Raw genomic sequence first — 20,145 nt, forward strand, 5'->3', positions numbered from 1 at the left:
TCGATAAAACTTTTATTTTCTTGGGTTTTTCCGCTGCTTGGGCCATGACACCAGCTTCTGCTGAGCTCTGCGCTCCACGCCCCGCCCAGCTTTGGTCTCCACTACGAATGGGGAAGGAGGGGGAAGTGACGTATGCCGTAAAGCAGTCAAAGCCGTAAAAATGTGTAGTTTTTTAGTGTGGAAGGGTTCCTACCATGCTCCTCAAAGTTACATAGTGCCAGTGAAGGTGATACAGACCCCTCAGACCATGACAGAGGTTCATTAAACCTGTTGGAAGTTGATGTTCCATCACTATGATGATGATGATGAAATATTAGATTATGCTGGAAAAATTACATAGTGCTGCTTTAAGGAAACGTCCACATGCATTTTCTTAGTTTTGGAGCCCCTGGTATAAAGTTGCCTATTGAATCTTGTTGAACTTGCTAGATGAATCAAGTACAGGATTCTTACAGTAATAACTCCTTTATCCGTATGAGAATGGCCTTGTTGAAGGACTTACATGACAGATTTTTTCGCCACCCACTCCAGAGCATGAAGTAAATCACAGCAGATTATAGGCATTTTTAGATTGCATCTTGTTAATATCACTGGATGATGAACGTGTGTTTAAAGCGTGTTGTAAACCCAAGGCATGTTGTTTGTCACCTCTGGCCTGAAGGCGACTTGAGGGGAGGGAGGCGTAAAACGCCAAACATAACATCACCTGTTTGGGTATGCAGAGTGATGAATTGTTCCTACATCAACAAGATTTATACGCCGTCAGACAGGTGTAATTTTCAAAACGAGAATGGATGAACACCGGGATGAGTGTTTTCTGGTTTTGTTCTCCCGTGCTGGGGACTGGGGGAAGAGAAGGGAATACTGTGTGGTGTCCCAACCTGATCCTAATGAAAACATATCTAGCTTATTGGCTCTTCTTAGGCTTCCCTCAACTTTTACTTTGCAGCTGATAGTTACTCCTCCCTTACCTACACATCCAGTATCACCATTCAGTAGGGATGGGCGGTATGGACTAAAAAATGTATCACGATAATTTCTGGCATTTATCCCGATAACGATAAAAATTACGATAAAAAAAATACCAATTCAACTCCACCTTTGTAACTATAAATCTATCACCACATTCAGTCTTTGGAGCCCCCAAACACTGCTGTAAAATATACTAAATGCTACTAAACTACACCAATAAAATTGAATTAATAAAAACCAATTAAATAAGTTACACCTGTACTGCAAAACTGGAATGACTCAGATCCGCCATGTTTTTTACACAAACACGTATCAACGGGAATTTTTCTTTCTTTCTTTCTTTCTTTCTTTCTTTCTTTCTTTCTTTCTTTCTTTCTTTCTTTCTTTCTTTCTTTCTTTCTTTCTTTCTTTCTTTCTTTCTTTCTTTCTTTCTTTCTTTCATCCACATCATGTGCATTGTCCACCTCTGCTTCCTTTACTGTAGACGTGCTAATAATGGATTCAATGCAATTCAATTTAGGCTTTACTTAACAGAAAGGTTTTAAGTTTAGTTTTAAAGGTGGAGGTGGTGTCAGCCTCCTTAACCCAGATTGGAAGTTGGTTCCATAGTAATGGTGCCTGATAGCAGAACGCCCGCCCTCCAAATCTACATTTGGATACTCTAAGAACTATGATAAACCTGCACTCGGAGAACGGAGAGCTCTGCCAGGAACATAAGGCACTATCAGGTCTTACAAATAATGCAGAGCTAAGCCGTTTTGGGCTTTATACGCAAGTAATTACTATTGGATTACTATTGACAACTATTATAGGCTTCCCTCAACCTTTACTTTGCAGCTATTGCCTTTACCTTTACTATTGACAACTATGGTAGCCTAGTGGTTACAGAGGAGGGCAGGAGTCAGGATGAACCAGGTTCAAGACCCTGGATTGCGACCGAGGTTAACCCCTTTTATCGGTCAAATATCTGGATCATTTTGTTTTGTCATGTTTTGTCAATTTCTACGTCTTCTTACAGGCTCACATATGGTCACATCGAGAGATTTGATTAAAAATGTGCTTAATACATATAATGCAATGCCAAAACATTAGAAACAAATGGAATATATCTGTAACATTTTAAAGGAAATCCAATTTTTTTTCTTCTTAATCACCCCTACAGGTGTACCTACGAGAGCAATTATACAGTTGCAGTGCTGCCCATTAACACAATTCAAATTATTACTCAGAGAAAAGATCTTATCTATATCAGAAAAAAATAAATTAGGTTTTACACTACATATTAAGCACTTTTTGCCTTCAAGGGATGTTTGCTGTTTTGGATTAAACCTTTGTCAGTATCCATTTCCTGCAGCACCAATAAAGTCATGTATAGTGACAGGTGTTTTACACTTTTCTTTTTACTGATGTAATATGGTAATCGAATTTGGATGTGGTTGCCCAGGGTGATGGCACAAATTGTATCTCAGAGTCCTTTGTTCCAGCAGAAGGACTGGTCCGAAACTTTGATTTTGTTAGCAGTAGAAGGACCGCACACATTACCAGTCTGTGTTTCCTTTTCACTGCAACATGTTGTTCTGCTATTGAACATGTCTGGGTTGGATATATTTGTGCATAAGTAGGATTATAATGTTTATTTGCATTTGTCTGCATTCATAGAAATGTTTATAAGATTGAAAAGATGAAGTCCACCACACAAAGGTTCACCATCTGTCTGCAGAGCCTGACTTTGGTCAATTCAATACACAGTTTAGTCCACACTTTGAACTTGACATATGTCCTATGCATGAAATAGTAATCAAATGGAAATGTTTATTTGCTGTTGTGACATTGTGATGTCTCATGCAGCCTGGTTTTGATAACAGTTACATGTCGCTTGTTGAAGAATATTATCAAAACCAGTTCAGAAGTCCGCTGTGGTGTAGTGAGTTTTATTCAGTAAGCCAGCGGTGAGCAGACCTACGCAGAGCGTGTCTGGGTTTGTGTGCTGAGCCAGAGTGGTTGGAATCATGACTTTTTATACAGTAAGTTCAAAGCACAAAAGGCAGGAATAAACAAGCCAAGTGAGAGACAAAAACAATTTACAGTCAGATATGATCTGTGGCCAAATGCCGTTATTGGGCATTTGGCATGACTGTCACTAAGTTGGAAACTACCCCGTAGCGTGTTCTCGTGATCTGTGGCCAAATGAGTTGGTATTAACATATCAGTCTGTCAGGAACTTCGTCATATGGCATTCCCGTGGTTCAAGTGTGTGTTGACGCCAGTTCCAAGGTGTGGCCCCTGCAGGGGGTAGGAAGTTGGAGTTTCAGGTCAGCCACGGTGTCACAATGCCTCATACGCCTGCATGGTTACAGTTTGCAGACTGCCATAAGGCCAGTCTGTAAAGACAACCTGAGTGGCATTTGGGGGTCACAAAATGCTTGAGGGCTGAGGAAATATTCAACAGCAGATTCAACAAGAAGAGAAAAAAATATTTCAAGCATCCACTCATGAGAAAGTGTTGGGAAGCTGCTCATCAAAGGGCAGCGAGCTGCCCGGGCGGATTTGCCTGCTGTTGTCCGACCATCTGACGAGCCAGCTGACAGAATGATAGGTGCTTTGTAGTCCTACCTTTTTGTCTCTGAATTCTCTGGCTCCTCACAAATTGAATTCAATCTTTGAAGTGTGCGCATAACAGCCCACCTTCCCACCCCCCTCCACACACACACACACACACACACACACACACACACACACACACACACACACACACACACACACACACACACACACACACACACACACACACACACACACACACAGACTAGGTTTACATGCAGTCAAAATTCTGTTTATTGCTAATATTCCGGTTACTGAAACATTTGGAATATTCCGTTTCCATGGTAATTAATCATTCAGGATATCTGGATCAAACCAGTGACGCACGGAGAACATGATGACGAATTCCCCTCATTTCTGCTTCTTCTTCCTGTATCCAAATTCAAAACAAATGCTGCTTCGCGCAACTTTTCTCTCACCTTCTTGTAAATCTTCTATCCCGGTACTTTCTACCGTCTACAAATGCAGAAATGTTCATATCCTTCATTACATTTATGAAGTGATTAGTCTCCTCCTGGTCTTGTTTCTCCGTGTTTATAAGAACTTCCTGGACTCAAAAGACCAGGATTCCTTGTGAACAGAGCATGCGCAGAAAACAGATTCCTGTTCCGTTTGATGGGGATATTCCGTTTGGCGTTTACATGACCCAATATTCAGGTTTTAAAAGGAGTAACCCAGGGCTCATATTGGGGTTTTTAAGAACCTGAATATGAGCAAATTCGGGTTATTCAAAGGGGTTATTGGTGTTTACATGGCCGTGCAAATTCGGGTTATTGCCAATATTCGGGTTTTAAAAGGGTTATTGATGCATGGAAACGCAGTCACACACACACACACTCTCCAACTCCCCTTATCCACACTCCCCTTCCTTCCTTCCACTTGGTCGGCCTGCTTGTCTTTTGAATCGTTCTGCAGACTCAGGCTCCCCCAGCAAGAGCTTTAGCTCCTCAGCCTATAGACAGGAAAACAGGACAACTCCCTGTGGCATCTGCAAACTTGTCAGCAACGTGTCCTCACAGCAGCGGCAGCAGCACAGCAACTGCAGCTTCCTTACAGTTTTTCTCCAGCCAGTCAACACACACACCCCCATCGTCTTTTGGCTTTAATTGTTCTCCTTTAGGCTGCTGGTTAGTCACACATCGGGCCGGAGCGGCTAGTGACTGGTGTGTTGTTCTACCAGGGATTGACAGGCTGATACCCGAGCACGCACGGCCTGTTAGAGTGTGTATCTTTGCTCAGAGGAGCAGCCAAAAAGCCCTGTAGTGCCAATTACACATACAGCTCTAATCTCTTGAGCAAGCTGAATGGGTAGAGAAGGAAAGGACAAACAAGCAGGGATGAGGAGATGAGAGATGGCAATACTGAAAGGAAAGGAAGGCACGGCTAACAACACGCGAATGAGCCGACGCAATAAAGTAATGGAAGTAAGAGAGGTGAAACAGAGGTGGAGGGAGGTTTAAAAATTGAGATCAAGGGAAGGGGAAAAAAAGGGAAAGAAGTAAAAACGTGGGGGCAGCTCTCAGCCTCTATACAGTATTAGATCATCGGCCCCCCATTTAAGATACACATCTGCCTCTCTGACTTTAATCAGTAAAAGGGATGTAGCCCTGAGAACCCCAAAGGCACAACCAGAGACTTCTTACACCTGACGTCTCTTTTCCCTCAAGCATTGTCAAAAAGCAACAAGGGCTCCCTTTAATGCGTTGTGTCTGCTTGTCATGTCAGCTGCCTGCATCTCTCTTAAGGCTTTCCTTTTCTTATCTTTTCATTCTTGAACCCTCTGTAAAATGATCAATGGCTCAGCCCCCTGTCTTATTCTTTTTTTTTTTTTTTTGTATTTTCCTCTCACTAATGCCCCCCTCCCCCCCCTCCTCTGTGGCATGGTAATGTTCTCCCAAATTACAGTGAGGTAAACAGAGAAGGGTGTTGAAATGAAATAACTTGTACAGAGCTGTCAGCTCTAGCGAGGGGGCCATCCATCAGCAGGAAATGACACGTCGTCAACCCCAACCCTTTCCATCGTGCCTTTTTCACACACACACACACACACACACACACACACACACACACACACACACACACACACACACACAGTACTGGAAAATCAGGGGGGATGGTGGATTTGATCATATGGGGACAGATAATTTTTGCTGATTAAATAATAAATAATATAATATATTACAAATAATAGCAGTGACCAAAACACCTGCAGAAATACTGCAGGAATGACATAGCAGCAGTTAAATGCAGCCTTCTGTAAGCTTTAAATATCCACTGGGCTTACATCAAATACATCAAAACACAACAATAAAAAACACTTTTCTGAACTTATCAATATGACTCTGTCCTTCACAGGATAAGTAACATGGATCACTGCAAAAACTCACAATCTTAACAAGAATATTTGTCTTATTTCTAGTTAAAATGTCTAATTTTATTTAAAAAAATCTTATTACACTTAAAACAAGACTCATCACTGGAAAAAACAACAATTTTCACCTGTTTCAAGTAGATTTTCACTTGAAATAAGTAGAAAAATCTGCCAGTGGAACAAGATTTTTTTGCTTGTAATGAGAAGAAAAATCTTTCGCTTGAAAAGTGAAAATGTACTTGAAACAGGAAAAATTGTCAAATAAGTTATTTTTCTGGTGTTATTTTTCTGGTGATGACTCTAAATGTTGAAATAGCAGTAAAACCACATTCATTGATGAAATGACATAAGGGATGGAAAGGAGGGATGGCAGTTTTACAGGGGGGATGATTTGGACTGTTTTTATTTCAGGGGGGGGGTGCCATTCCCCCTCATCCCCCTCAACTCCCGTACTGCACACACACACACACGCGCGTTCGGATTCCTGTCCTCCTGGTAGCAAGGTGAAGGAATTATGCTCATCAAAGCCCCAGCGCAGCCTGGAGCCTTTCCATTAACCTTCTACAACACTGGTCAATGGCGAGGGGACAGACACAACAAGTCATCACACACACGAGAGAGCGGCCATGCTCAATCTTTTTTGGAAAACGCACCCGCCAGTGGAAAACGCATCTGGACATACACAAGTGCACAATATACATCATGCCTTTAATAGAACGAAAGCACATACATAATTACTTTGTGATAGGGCACACAAAAGGTACACACAAGTGCACACACGCTCCTCAATTACTGTTAAATTTATAGCCTGACAGCAGAGCGTGTGCAAAAAGCTGACATTAAGGGAAATTAAATCTCCTTGTGGAATGGGCCAGCCTCGTCTCACCTCCTGTCAAAATACTCCAATTTCTTCTCCTCTTCCTAACCTTCTCTTCTGGGTATTTAAGGCTTTGTGGTGCGGAACGTCATCAAAGAGAGAAGTTAGTAAGGCGGCCGTTCTTAGAGGAGGCCTCCCCGTGATAATCCTAGCTGCAAACGGAGCCCTGTACAATTAGCCCACGCACCCGTCTTACCGCTTCACCTACTAACGGGCTCTTCCACTACGTGTACCGTTTCATGCTTACGGGAGACGGTGCTTTCATTAGAGCGCATGCATACACATAGTAGCAAGTAGCAGAGGTGTCAAAAGTATTCACATTCATTACTCAGGTAGAAGTATAGATACTAGAGTTTAAAAATACTCCTGTAGAAGTTGAAGTATCAACTCAAGTTTTTTACTCAAGTAAAAGTATAAAAGTACTGGTTTCAAAAGTACTGTATTTTCCGCACTATAAGGCGCACTTAAAAGCCTTTAATTTTCTCAAAAACCGGCAGTGCGCCTTATATATGATCATTAGGGTAATTTCTGTTACTGTAGTCAGGGGGATTGTGGGTAATGTAGTTGGTGTTGCTGAAGTAACAGCGCTAAAAACGTCAGGAATCGTCACAGACGTTCAAGACGACAGCAGCAACGCTGACTCTCATAATGGAGACTTTGACGAGACGGAGCAAAGCTGGTTTTTATTTTGTTAATAAAGTTTGACATACGGTACTTTTCTTCTTGTTTTTTTTTTTTTTTGCATTTGCTGTAGGATTTTGTAGCATTTCCTGTAGCGCAGCTCTATCATGTAGCTACGTAACTCAACCCCAGCCACTATAGTACGGTATTTTACCAGATATTTAGTGCGCCTTATAATGTAAATATTATAATAATAATAATATAATAAGTAAAATTAATGTAAGGGGGATAAAAGCCATTGAAAATTAATGCATCTTAGTATAATGTAAATATATTAAAGAAGCATATATGTGTACTATTGAGCATTAACATGTGTTTCAGAGAGCAGCAGATATGATGACTAGTTGCCTATAAGTATTGTAATGGTGCAAAAAGTCAAACTTCAGAGGCATGTTATCATTTATCCTAACCTTTATTGGAATGTACATCCAAGTTTAGTTGCAGGAATCTGAGGGAACGGATGTAAGAACAAAACTGTACAAGAACATCTGAAACAACCACAACCAAATTCACTCTATCCGAAATGAAATAGAGTAACGAGGCTGTTTTTAAAACGTAAGGAGTAAAAAGTACAGATAATTGCGTGAAAATGTAAGGAGTAAAAGTAAAAAGTTGTCGGAAATATAATTACTCCAGTGAAGTATAGATAACCAACATTTCTACTTAAAGGAGCATGAGGCTCCTTTTAAGAAATGAGACTCTCTAGCGCCACCCTTCACCACGACGGCCGTCGGGGGTACTGCAGCCAACAGTGAAGCCGGCACGGGAGAACGGGGAGAACGTGCATGCAGCGTCATGTGACGTCACATCCGCAGGACAGCGCGGGAAATTCGGGACCGAATTGCAGCACATTTTGCAGCACACAGCCTGTTCAAGGCAAAGGAGAGATACACTAGAGGAATCATTCTTTTTGGTTTGGAACGCTTCATCTGACATTATTACTAGAAAACTTAAAACGTATACAAATTTTTTCATAAATCCTGCCTCAATCCTGCCTCAAGCTCCTTTAAGTAAGGTAACAAAGTATTTGTACTTCGTTACTTGACACCTCTGATACTGTTTCATGCTTATGGGAGACGGTGCTTTCGTTAGAGCGCATGCACACACACACGCTTGCTTATCATTGGCTCAGCCCGGTGAAAAAGTCCGTCAGTCAGTTAACTCTTTGATCCAGACCTCCGTTCTGCATTGAAAAATGAAGCCTATCTGACATAATCCACAAAAAACATCAGCTCCCATAACCAGCGAGGCTCTCAAAGGAAGGAAAGCACAGCTGCAAGGCTGTAAACTCACAGGACTTGGCGGGAGAGTGACACATGTACAGTCAGTTTTTACAGGTAGATTTAATTAAGCCTCATTCACCAGCAAATCCTGTGTTATACAAACCCTTGTCAGCTTTTTCTCACACTTTATAAAGCACTCAAGTGAAACCGACCTGCAGAGGAAGGAGGACTTTAGTTAGGTAATTAAGTTCTTGGTTAAAGCAGAAAATGCTGTGGACTCGGGCATTAGCTTCCTTCCAAAGGTTTCAATCCGATCAAACATGTGCCGTCAGATAAGGCAGCTAATTAATCAAGCGGGGGAACGGCCCTTTCCTCTGACAGACGGAAAGATGGAGGCAGGATACTGGTGGAGACGTTTCCTCCTCGTCTTCACACTCTCTTCCTTTTATAATCAGTGGGAAGCAAAACAACACGGAGTGAGACGGCGCTGGCTGGGGTGAATCAAGTTTTGAAGGATTATGTTTTCAATGCACCTGGTAAATGAATAGGGGTGTAACGATACACCAGGGGTAGGCAATTCCGGTCCTCGAGGGCCGGTGTCCTGCATGTTTTAGATGTTTCCCTGCTCTAACACACCTGATTCTAATTAATCATCGTCATCAGCTTGTCATCCAGGGCTGCACAATTCTGTTAATGACACAGGTACTTTTATCACGGTGTGCTGAAGCAGGGTAACATCTAAGACATGCAGGACACCGGCCCTCGAGGACCGGAATTGCCTACCCCTGCGATACACTAATCTCACGATACGGTACGATACACGATAATGAGGTCACGATAACGATACGATATTATAGCAGTATTTTTTTAACAACCTTGAATGAGGAAGGAAGGAAGGAAGGAAGGAAAGGAAGGAAGGAAGGAAGGAAGGAAGGAAGGAAGGAAGGAAGGAAGGAAGGAAGGAAGGAAGGAAGGAAGGAAGGAAGGAAGGAAGGAAGGAAGGAAGGAAGGAAGGGAGAAAACAAGGAAAGAAGGAAGGAAGGGAGAAAAGAGGAAGGAAGGAAGGAAGGAAGGAAGGAAGGAAGGAAGGAAGGAAGGAAGGAAGGAAGGAAGGAAGGAAGGAAGGAAGGAAGGAAGGAAGGAAGGAAGGAAGGAAGGAAGGAAGGAAGGAAGGAAGGAACAGAGAAAACAAGGAAAGAAGGAACGAAGGGAGAAAACGAGGGAAGGAAGGAAGGAAGGAAGGAAGGAAGGAAGGAAGGAAGGAAGGAAGGAAGGAAGGAAGGAAGGAAGGAAGGAAGGAAGGAAGGAAGGAGGGAGGGAGGGAGGGAGGGAGGGAGGGAAGGAAGGAAGGAAGGAAGGAAGGAAGGAAGGAAGGAAGGAAGGAAGGAAGGAAGGAAGGAAGGAAGGAAGGAAGGAGGGAAGGAAGGGAGAAAATAAGGAAGGGAGGATGGGAGAAAAGGAAGGGATAAAAGAAGGAAGGAAGGAAGGAAGGAAGGAAGAAAGGAAGGAAGGAAGGAAGGAAGGGAGGAAGGAAGGAAGGAAGGAAGGAAGGAAGGAAGGGAGAAAAGAAGGAAGGAAGGAAGGAAGGAAGGAAGGAAGGAAGGAAGGAAGGAAGGAAGGAAGGAAGGAAGGAAGGAAGGAAGGAAGGAAGGAAGGAAGGAAGGAAGGAAGGGAGGAAGGAAGGAAGGAAGGGAGAAAATAAGGAAGGGAGGAAGGAAGGGATAAAAGAAGGAAGGAAGGAAGGAAGGAAGGAAATAGGAAGGAAGGAAGGAAGGAAGGAAGGAAGGAAGGAAGGAAGGAAGGAAGGAAGGAAGGAAGGAAGGAAGGAAGGAAGGAAGGAAGGAAGGAAGGAAGGAAGGAGAGAGCAGGAGGGAAGAAGGAACAGGAGAATTAGGTCATTTTGACCCAAACACCATACCAGGGTTAATACCATTCATAAATGTTTATGGATGTTCCGGTATGTCTTGTATTGGTTGGATTTAAGTATTGCAGTAGTTCCTGGAAGATTTAGGAACCTTCCTCATGATAAGATTGTAAACTCTTGCACAGATATTTGCCTTTCTACATGATGATGCTTCCATTAAACCCTTCGGTAGTCAAAACTTTGATCCCAAAGGCCGTTATGATGAAACAGAATGTAATCTCATTTAACCGACATACATCATGCAAATTTCACATGCTTTTCAAAATGAAAGAATCTCAAGATCTTTTCAAATATCATCCGAGAAATCTAGCTTTTTTCATGTTGACAATAAAATTGACAAACTTAGAAATAAACTGGGTGCAAATTTGACATAGAACAAATGTTATGAATGGTGTTTTTGTTTGATGTTTTTTTTGTGTCAAATTCCATGAAAATGTTGCAGTATTCATTCATTTAATGTAGTACACTAACCAGTACAGTAATTTTTACTGTCATAGTGTGAATTACGAGGGGGTTTGGGGGGCGGGGGGGTTGACCCCCCCAATTACAACCTCGACCCCCCTAAAGGAGGGACAAATACGAAATTGGGGGGGTTGAAACATTTATCTGTCTTATCAGTGTCATAAATATTACAGTGTATTGTATTTTCCATATTCATGCCAGGAAGAGGGTTGTGGTGAAAAACACACACCCAGACTGACACCCCTAGAGTTTTTTCACTGACTGTGTTTCCATGCATCAATAACCCTTTTAAAACCCGAATATTGGCAATAACCCGAATTTGCACGGCCATGTAAACACCAATAACCCCTTTGAATAACCAGAATTTGCTCATATTCTGGTTTTTAGAAACAAATTTTTTAGTCCATACCTTCCCATCCCTACCTTGAACCTTCAAGATATTGTAAAAATTGTGCAAGACTTCGGTTACCTGAAGCAACGCGCCTGCGCCGTACTGAGTTCTCTTTACACCCTGGACTCTAGAAAATGTTGACCCCCCCAATTGTCATTGTATAATTGGCACTCTGCTTACTGTAGATGTCTGCTTGGAAATGTGATTCGTTGGAACGGGAGCCGGTTGTCTGCACGGATGAGTCACTTAAACCCCGGAGGAGGGATGGATTGAATGTGATTTGCAAAGTTAGAAGCATGTAAAGATTGCTATGTGCTTACAGCCTTCAGCATCATAAATACATCATTAGCATTAAGGATGGCATTTCATGCTTAATTTAGAGAGTAACTGGCTTGAAAAATGAATAGATGCATATTGTTATGATTTATATTGTGACTGCCTGACACGGTGACTGATTGACTGGTCGGCTTTCTCCAGCTGTTTTACTCTGGAGCTTGTAGCTCGCCCTCCACAACCTGGAATTATAACTGCCACAAGCCTCACAGCCTCACTGGGGATGGGAATTGTTAAGAATTCAATGATTCCGGCTATTTATCGATTCTCTTATTGATTCTGATCCAGTTATATACAGTACAAATATAGTACAGGTGACTTTGGTTACATTAACACTTTAATTTGAAGTAGGTGCCAATATTTTGCACTCACCTTCAACTAAATCAAAGCTGACTTAAAGGGGACCTATTGTGGCATCTAATCCCTATTTTAAACAGGCTTTTAAATGTCGTAAAAACAAGCTTTTGATTGTTTTTGCTAAATAAATTAGAAATTCAGCCTCTAAACCATGTCTTTATCATCTCATTCTCTAACCTCATTATCTATGCAGGATTCTGAGTGGACGGGGCTATGATAATGAGGCTCTGTGCTGATTGGCTGCCTGAATGACGTGATACACCGCTACGAAAAAATGGCGGAAGCTCCGGCCGGCGGAGTTAGTTGTGGGCGTATTTTACTATTGTTTTACTATTGTTTCCCCGGAATGTGTGACTGACTGTCTGTGTTTGTTTGTATGGTTGTATTGTTTTTATGCTGCCATTTTGGCCAGGTCACTCTTGGAAAAGAGGTTTTAATCTCAATGAGTTTTTTTTTTTTTTACCTGGTTAAATAAAGGATATATATATATATATATATATATATATATATATATATATATATATATATATATATATATATATATATATATATATATATATATATATGGCTTTGATCAGCAAAATAATACACAGACTTGCAGCATCATGCTACATTCTAGTCAGGCAAATCTATAAGGCCACCAGCAGTCATTCAGTCTCACACACACACACACACACACACACACACACACACACACACACACACACACACACACACACACACACACACACACACACACACACACACACACACACACACACACACACACACAGAGCCAGAGGCACGGGGGGGAATTATTGATGTATCCATTTTTCAATTGAGTAGTTGAATGTGTTTGTTTCAAAGGCCAAACGTCAAACCATGTCGATCCAGAATTTGGCTGCACAGTTTTGGCAAGATGCTTCATGATCAAACACAATGCAAAGCGGCCACATATTCAATATTTCCCATGATTAATAAGTGTGCATGGTTTTTAATGAGTCCATCTTCTCTCTCTCTTTCTCTTATTTCCATTTTTCTATGCGTTATCTGCTTCCCAACATCCTGATGCTGCAGCAACAAGAGCAGGACCCCACCAACCTGTACATCTCCAACCTGCCGGTGTCCATGGACGAGCAGGAGCTGGAGAACATGCTGAAGCCCCTGGGCCACGTCATCTCCACCAGGATACTGAGGGACGCCAACGGGGTCAGCAGAGGAGTCGGCTTTGCCAGGTCAGTAATAATAATGAATCTGTCTTTTAATCTCAACATGTTGTACGAGTCGATCTTGGAAAGTACTCTTTTTGTCAACACATTATCTACAAAAACCCTAAACCTTGTCTTAGTAACTCGGGCCTCTTAATTGTAATGCTAAATCTCAACAGTGAGATGAGATAACCCCTGTGACACACTTACAAGGATAATGTCTTTTTAATCTTTGGAAAGCTCCCTCTGGAGCCGTACAAGGCTTTGCACAACTGTTGCTACGGGTTGGTAGTATTTCTTTTGAATAGTTAAATTGAACGTGCTCTTAAACATGTAAAATGTGCACAAGAACATTTGCCTCTGCACATGCATGCAAATGGAGCTAGAACAGTCTCATAATTCGCAAATGCACAGACCGTTTCACAAATGCACAGACCGTTTCACAAATGCACAGGACAAGTTTCACAAATGCACAGACCGATTCACACGTGCGTAGGACAAGATATACAAATGTATTTTTGATGCACACACAAATATAACCTGATTTACAAACATTTTTTTTTGTCTGTGAGCTGCGCGGGATTTGCATGTGACTTTTGAGACTCCCCTGACGTGACTCGATCCACAAATATGTTTTTTTTTAACACTGAAGGATCTGCAAACAATCAGATATCTTCCTTTGTTTCAGCCAATCATAAGAGCGCAGCCCACGTGGGGGACGATTTACTCGTAAACCAATCAGATTAAAGGGGCGGAGACACCTGCTGTTTGAACTGCGTTAGCGCCGTTCGCTTAGAAAAGTGATTAATATTTCATGTTGCTGTTTATTTATCTTTACTCCACCAACTCGAAATATTAATCACTTTCCTAAGCGAACGGCGCTAACGCAGTTTAAACAGCAGGTGTCTCCACCCCTTTAATCTGATTGGTTTACGAGTAAATCGTCCCCCACGTGGGGTGCGCTCTTATGATTGGCTGAAACAAAGGAAGACATCTGATTGGTTGTGAAAATACGTGTTAAAAAAAATGTATTTGTGGATCGAGTCACGTCAGGGGAGTCTCAAAAGTCACACGCAAATGCAGCGCAGCGCACAGACAAAAAACGTTTGTAAATCAGGTTATATTTGTGTGCGCATCAAAAATACATTTGTGTATCTTGTCCTACGCACGTGTGAATTGTTCTGTGCATTTGTGAAACTTGTCCTGTGCATTTGTGAAACGGTCTGTGCCTTTGTGAATTTTGTCCGGTGCATTTGTGAAACGGTGTGTGCATTTGCAGATCGGTCTGTGCATTTGTGAAACTTGTCCTGTGCATTTGTGAAACGGTGTGTGCATTTGCAGATCGGTCTGTGCATTTGTGAATTTTGTCCTGTGCATTTGTGAAACGGTGTGTGCATTTGCGAATTATGAGACTGTTCTAGCTCTATACATGCATACAGGTGTGCTGGTATCCTGTGTGATGAGATCCAGTCACTCTCCAAACACGTCTCCGGCTCTAGGATATAGACTTTGTTCCTGTTACGTGCACACACCCCTGATAATGATCCTTGTGCCTCTGCATTCACCAACATTCATGGACATTTGCAATTACCCTGTAATCCTCGCAGGAGAGTCATTGCTGCCATATTTTCAAGACCAAGTCCATGACTCAACAGTTTATTTCTTTTTCTACTTAGAAAAGTTTCCACTTCAGCTTGTTAATCCCCAAAGTCATAAACGGTTCTGTCCTTGTCCTCGACAGCAGCGACCAGGCTCTCATTCTCCACACATTCCTCCCTGTTTACCCAGAGGAGAGGCCACTGACGGCCACACAACCGCCATCTTGCAGGGATTTTTCTTAATCACCGGCTCTGGCTGGAACTCCTCTCCTATTCCCTGCTCTATTATCAGAGGTTAAAACAGGACGGACGCGCACAAACACGTGCATACGTAAACAGGCTACCGTATTTAGGATATGACTGTTCCTACTAGGGGTGTAACAATATATCGTGCCACGAAATTTCGCGATACAAAAACGTCACAATAAGTGTCGTGGAGGTGACAAACTGTGTTGCGATATTGGGTTATTAAAATTAATCTATTGTGTTGACTAGTAACGACTGCACCTCGACCCGCGGACCAAAATCTTCCTCCGCTCAGAAGAAACTAGTCCCGTTTTGGTCCCGATCACGGGACTCTTGCAGGTTTTGAGCTCTGAACTTTTACTGATGTAAGGCTGGTGTAGAGTTAAGCCTTACCTTATTAAATTAAACCTTTTTGGGGTGGTGAGTAGGATAAACACGGGGACAACTTCTGCTGAGTTCCAGTGTACTTTAATGTCCCTCAACAGTGTAGGATTTTAGAACATCAACACAGCACCTAGTGCCGTACTGTGGCGTATCACTCCGCCCAATCTAAAACAGACTAATCACTACAGATAAACTGACTAGTGTCATTATAGTCCCTGATTTACATCACAATATAAAGAATAAATCTCCTCTTACACTTATAAGGTGAGCATGAATCAATCTTTTTTTATGATGTAAAATTGTATGTATTTATTTACTTTTATTTATTTATTTAATTTTAGTTGTTAAATTTCTGGAAAAGAAAAAAGTCAAATCATACATGAGAGAAACTATTCAGTTTGTGGCAAAATATTTGTACTTGTCTGAAACTGAAGATCATAATGCAAACCTGACATTTACTTTTAGTTCAGTTTGTGGAAGATGGTTGGCCTGGCTTTCTCTTTAAAACTTAAACAGTTATAAAGCATTACAATTAACAATAGGGCAAACGCTCAGTATTGTTTTGTATTTTGTGTCTTTCAAATAAAAGACCATTTTTTCCAGTCATATGTTCCTCATTCAAGGTTTTTAAAAAAATACTGCTATAATATCGTATCGTTATCGTGACCTCAATATCGTGTATCGTACCGTATCGTGAGATTAGTGTATTGTTACACCCCTACTACACACTAGTGCATCTATACACGTGTAAGCTGAAAAAACATAAAAAAGCAGGCCCTCACCCGTGCTCCGCTCAGACAGGTAGGCAGCGTCCTGCAGACGTCCTGCAGACGTCCTGCAGACGTCCTGCAGACGTCCTGCAGACGTCCTGCAGACGTCCTGCAGACCAACAAGCAGAGCGCAGCAGCAACCTGCCACCGGCCACCTGCTCACCCTCGGTGGAGGGAAGAACGGCCGTGATGGAAGGAGAGATTAAGAGAGCCGGAGAGGCAGAGAGGCACTACTGTGAAACAATGGTCAGGTCGAAAGGAATAATCATAGAGGTTATTATAAAATGAAAGAAAAGGTGATAGGAGAGAGAAGTAAATGGGGAGTCATTATACTGGTACACTCGTCCAACTACTCGTTAACGCCAATTTCTAATCAGCCAATCACATGGCAGCAACTAAAAATATTTAGGCATGTAGACGTGGTCTAGACCAGGGGTCGTCAACCCGCGGCTCTAGAGCGGCTCTTTAGCCCCGCCCTAGTGGCTCCTGGAGCTTTTTCAAAAATGTTTGACCTTATTTTCTTCTTTTTTTCTCTTTTTTTCCTTTTTTTCTTCTTTTTTTCTCTTCTTTTTTTCCTTTTTTTTCTATTTTTTCTTCCTTTTTCCTTTCTTTTTAATCTCGACATTTCGACTTTTTTCTCGACATTTCAACTTTTTTCTCGAGATTGTACTTCAACATTAATCTCGACATTTCAACCTTTTTCTCGACATTTCTACGTTTTTCTCGACATTTCGACTTTTTTCTCGACATTTCGATTTTTTCTCGAAATTTTGACTTTTTTCTCGACATTTCGCCTTTCGCCATTTGCCTTCATTCTAAGGTTTATACAAGACTTTTCAGTTTTTGCGGCTCCAGACATATTTGTTTTTTGTGTTTTTGGTCCAATATGGCTCTTTCAACATTTTGGGTTGCCGACCGCTGCTCTAGACAAAAAAAAAGCAGGCCCTCACCCATGCCAGGAAGAACGGCCATGATGGAAGGAGAGATTAAGAGAGCCGGAGAGGCAGAGAGGCACTACTGTGAAACAATGGTCAGGTCGAAAGGAATAATCATAGAGGTTATTATAAAATGAAAGAAAAGGTGATAGGAGAGAGAAGTAAATGGGGGAGTCATTATGGGACAAAAATATTGAGGAATAGAAAGTGAAAGGACTGAGTGCAGTCGGGTGGAAGAAAGAGTGTGAAGTGAAGAAAAAATTAGAAAAATATGGATGGCTGGAGAAATAAAAGAGCCAGAAACAGAACCATCCAAAGGAGACAAAACAAATCAATGTGTTTTATGAAAATTAGAGCTCCCATTATGTGTGTGGGTGGATGGACGGGCAGGCCGCTGCTGAAGCCGGGACTGTGAGGGGCATTAGAGAGAGTAAACTGAGCTAAGTGTTTGTGGGCTGATCAATTACTGTTATCAGAGCCCATTACTCCGGCCCCAGCACTAATCATTGCAGACAGCAGCACCTGATGCCATTAACCAGCAGCAGACACAGAAAAGCCAGCCGGCCTCACTGTGTTGCTGTTAGACCTTCTAGCTGACAGAAGCCCGACTGACCACCAGCCCGTCTGGAGGACTGGTTTGTTTCCCTGCAGTTGCTTCCCAGTCGGGGAGAGTCAGATGTTGTGCAACATAGGTAGGGGGTGCTTTTCCAGTCATCAAGAGTTATTAATAATTGTATTCAACAATTATTAATAATTAATAAAGTAGACTATTTATCAAATTGAATTATCAAAATGATTTAATTCTCAGGGCACCACCTGGATTTCCAGGAAAAATGATAACTTTTAAGATCAGAAATCAGTCTCAGAGATTAGGGATTATTCCACCAGAACAAGTAAGGGCTGTTAGATCTGGTGAATAATGTTGAAGGCATTACAGTTCGGCTCTAGCTCTGTCAAACAGCCATTGTGACGAAATACGTGCAAATAACACAAACAACTTCTCATTAAAATCAATCAGCATTTATTCACATCCAGGTGTCAAGCAGATCGAAAAGTGACACCATTGAATAAATCCTGATGGCGCACTACGTTAAAACATAAAACTATCAACTAACAAGAAAAACAACATGAATAAAAATGAAACTACATGAATGAAAAGAAATCGAAAACAATAATAAACACGTGATACAAAACGATCATCTATCGTTCAAAGCAACGTGGCTGCACGTGACCAGCAGCATGACTGCGGCATTTAAAGATGGCGGCGCCCTCGCCACGCCAGGTGCAATCGGACGGGATGACAAAACACGGCGTTTAAACTGTGAACAACTGGCGAAAAATGGCGCCACAAAATAAACAAACAATGATGCCGGTAGTTGCCAGCGTTACACAGTAATATACATATGGTAACTAAAGATTAAACGCAAATTTAGCTCTGAACCGCTCTACATTAAACTGATCGCCAAAAACACATAAACCTCACGCCTCCCGGTCTCCGGATCTGGGGCTGCGGGTTCTGCCGGTGGTGATCAGGTTTCAGGTTTTCCCGGTGTGGGAGAGCTTCGGCTCGGCTCCACCACGCGGCTCGGCTCGGCTCAGTTCCTCTGTCCTGCGGGGATCACACCGGCAGTTCGTTCCTGCAGGGGTCCTCCCAGCCACTCTGCTCCTCCGCTGTTCCTAACTTTGAAAATAAGAAAACAGTCTTGCAGTGTGCAACAGCCGGGGCGATCCCTCCGGATCTACGGAGCCTCTTGACGTGGCCTCCAGGCGCGCGGGGACAGTCCACTAATCAGTGCCGCTCCCATATCATTATCGAGGCGCGGGCTCACGGACGCGAGAGGATCTAGCTCTCGGGCTGATGTGGATGCGCTGCCGGAGGATCGGACCCTCCTGGAAAAGAACTCAACAGAGAAAAGGTTATGAGGAGCGGGAGAGAGCCGAGCGGGAGAGAGCCGAGCGCTCTGCAGCGCTCCGGGCGGCTACGGATCCCCAGGCCAGTCCCGATGCGGGCACGCCTCGGATCGGGGAAGGAGACGTGGTCCTGACAGGCTTTTGGCAAGAAGCCAAGAGCTGACGAGCTGAAGAGAAGAGATGAAGAAGAGAGAGAAGCTGGGGGAGAAACGCAGATTTTGTCCTCCGCGGGCAGTGTTGTGCTAGTTACTGAAAAATAGTAACTAGTTACCGTTACTAGTTACTTCATTAAAAAAGTAACTCAGTTAGTAACTCAGTTACTTAGGCCAAAAAGTAATGCGTTACTATGAAAAGTAACTATTTAGTTACTTTAAATGCTCCCATTAATCCCCTCTAGCCTTCATTTCAGCAGGTTCTGTGATTTACATTGTACATCGTGTTCTGCATTCTGATAAAGACAGTCTCCCCGCTTCTTCACTTCCTGTGTCAATAACGTTGGTTGCTTAGCAACAAGCTGAGAATGGCCAATGAACTTCAGCAGCAGCTCAAGAACGGGACCCTTTGATGAATCGTTCATTACAGTCTCAGATATAATCCATGGTGTCGGTTTATACGAATCTTTTTGCCCAGAAGAAAAAAGAGCGACAAAAACGACCCATAACTATTTTCTTCTCTGGAAAAAACCCACCTGCACCGCGGCTTTAGGAGAAAAAGACGCTACAGAGTCGGGATGCAGCGGCTCAGAAGAGCAGTGGAATACGTGCTGATCTCTGCAATTTGAAGCCTTTTTAATTGTAAAAAGAATTTCACTTACCACAGGTTCTTTTTGGAACTTAACCGCTGCGACAAAACGAGGGATTACTGTAATGACAATATCTCCATGTTGCGAAACTCGCCGTCTCTCGGCTCTCCATGACCGCGG

The 20,145-nt window shown here is 42.5% G+C and overlaps 1 protein-coding gene across 1 annotated transcript in view; it reads left to right on the forward strand.

The window, feature by feature from the left end:
- rbms3 (RNA binding motif, single stranded interacting protein) overlaps positions 1 to 20,145 on the forward strand; it is a 511,349-nt gene that overhangs the window by 325,073 nt on the left and 166,131 nt on the right. Inside the window, exon 5 of the mRNA XM_061742154.1 lies at positions 13,249 to 13,406. Within this exon, the coding sequence (XP_061598138.1) occupies positions 13,249 to 13,406 (158 nt within the window). The remainder of the gene's footprint in view (positions 1 to 13,248; positions 13,407 to 20,145) is intronic.

Source organism: Cololabis saira, chromosome 15, assembly GCF_033807715.1.
Source record: "Cololabis saira isolate AMF1-May2022 chromosome 15, fColSai1.1, whole genome shotgun sequence".
NCBI lineage: Eukaryota > Metazoa > Chordata > Actinopteri > Beloniformes > Belonidae > Cololabis > Cololabis saira.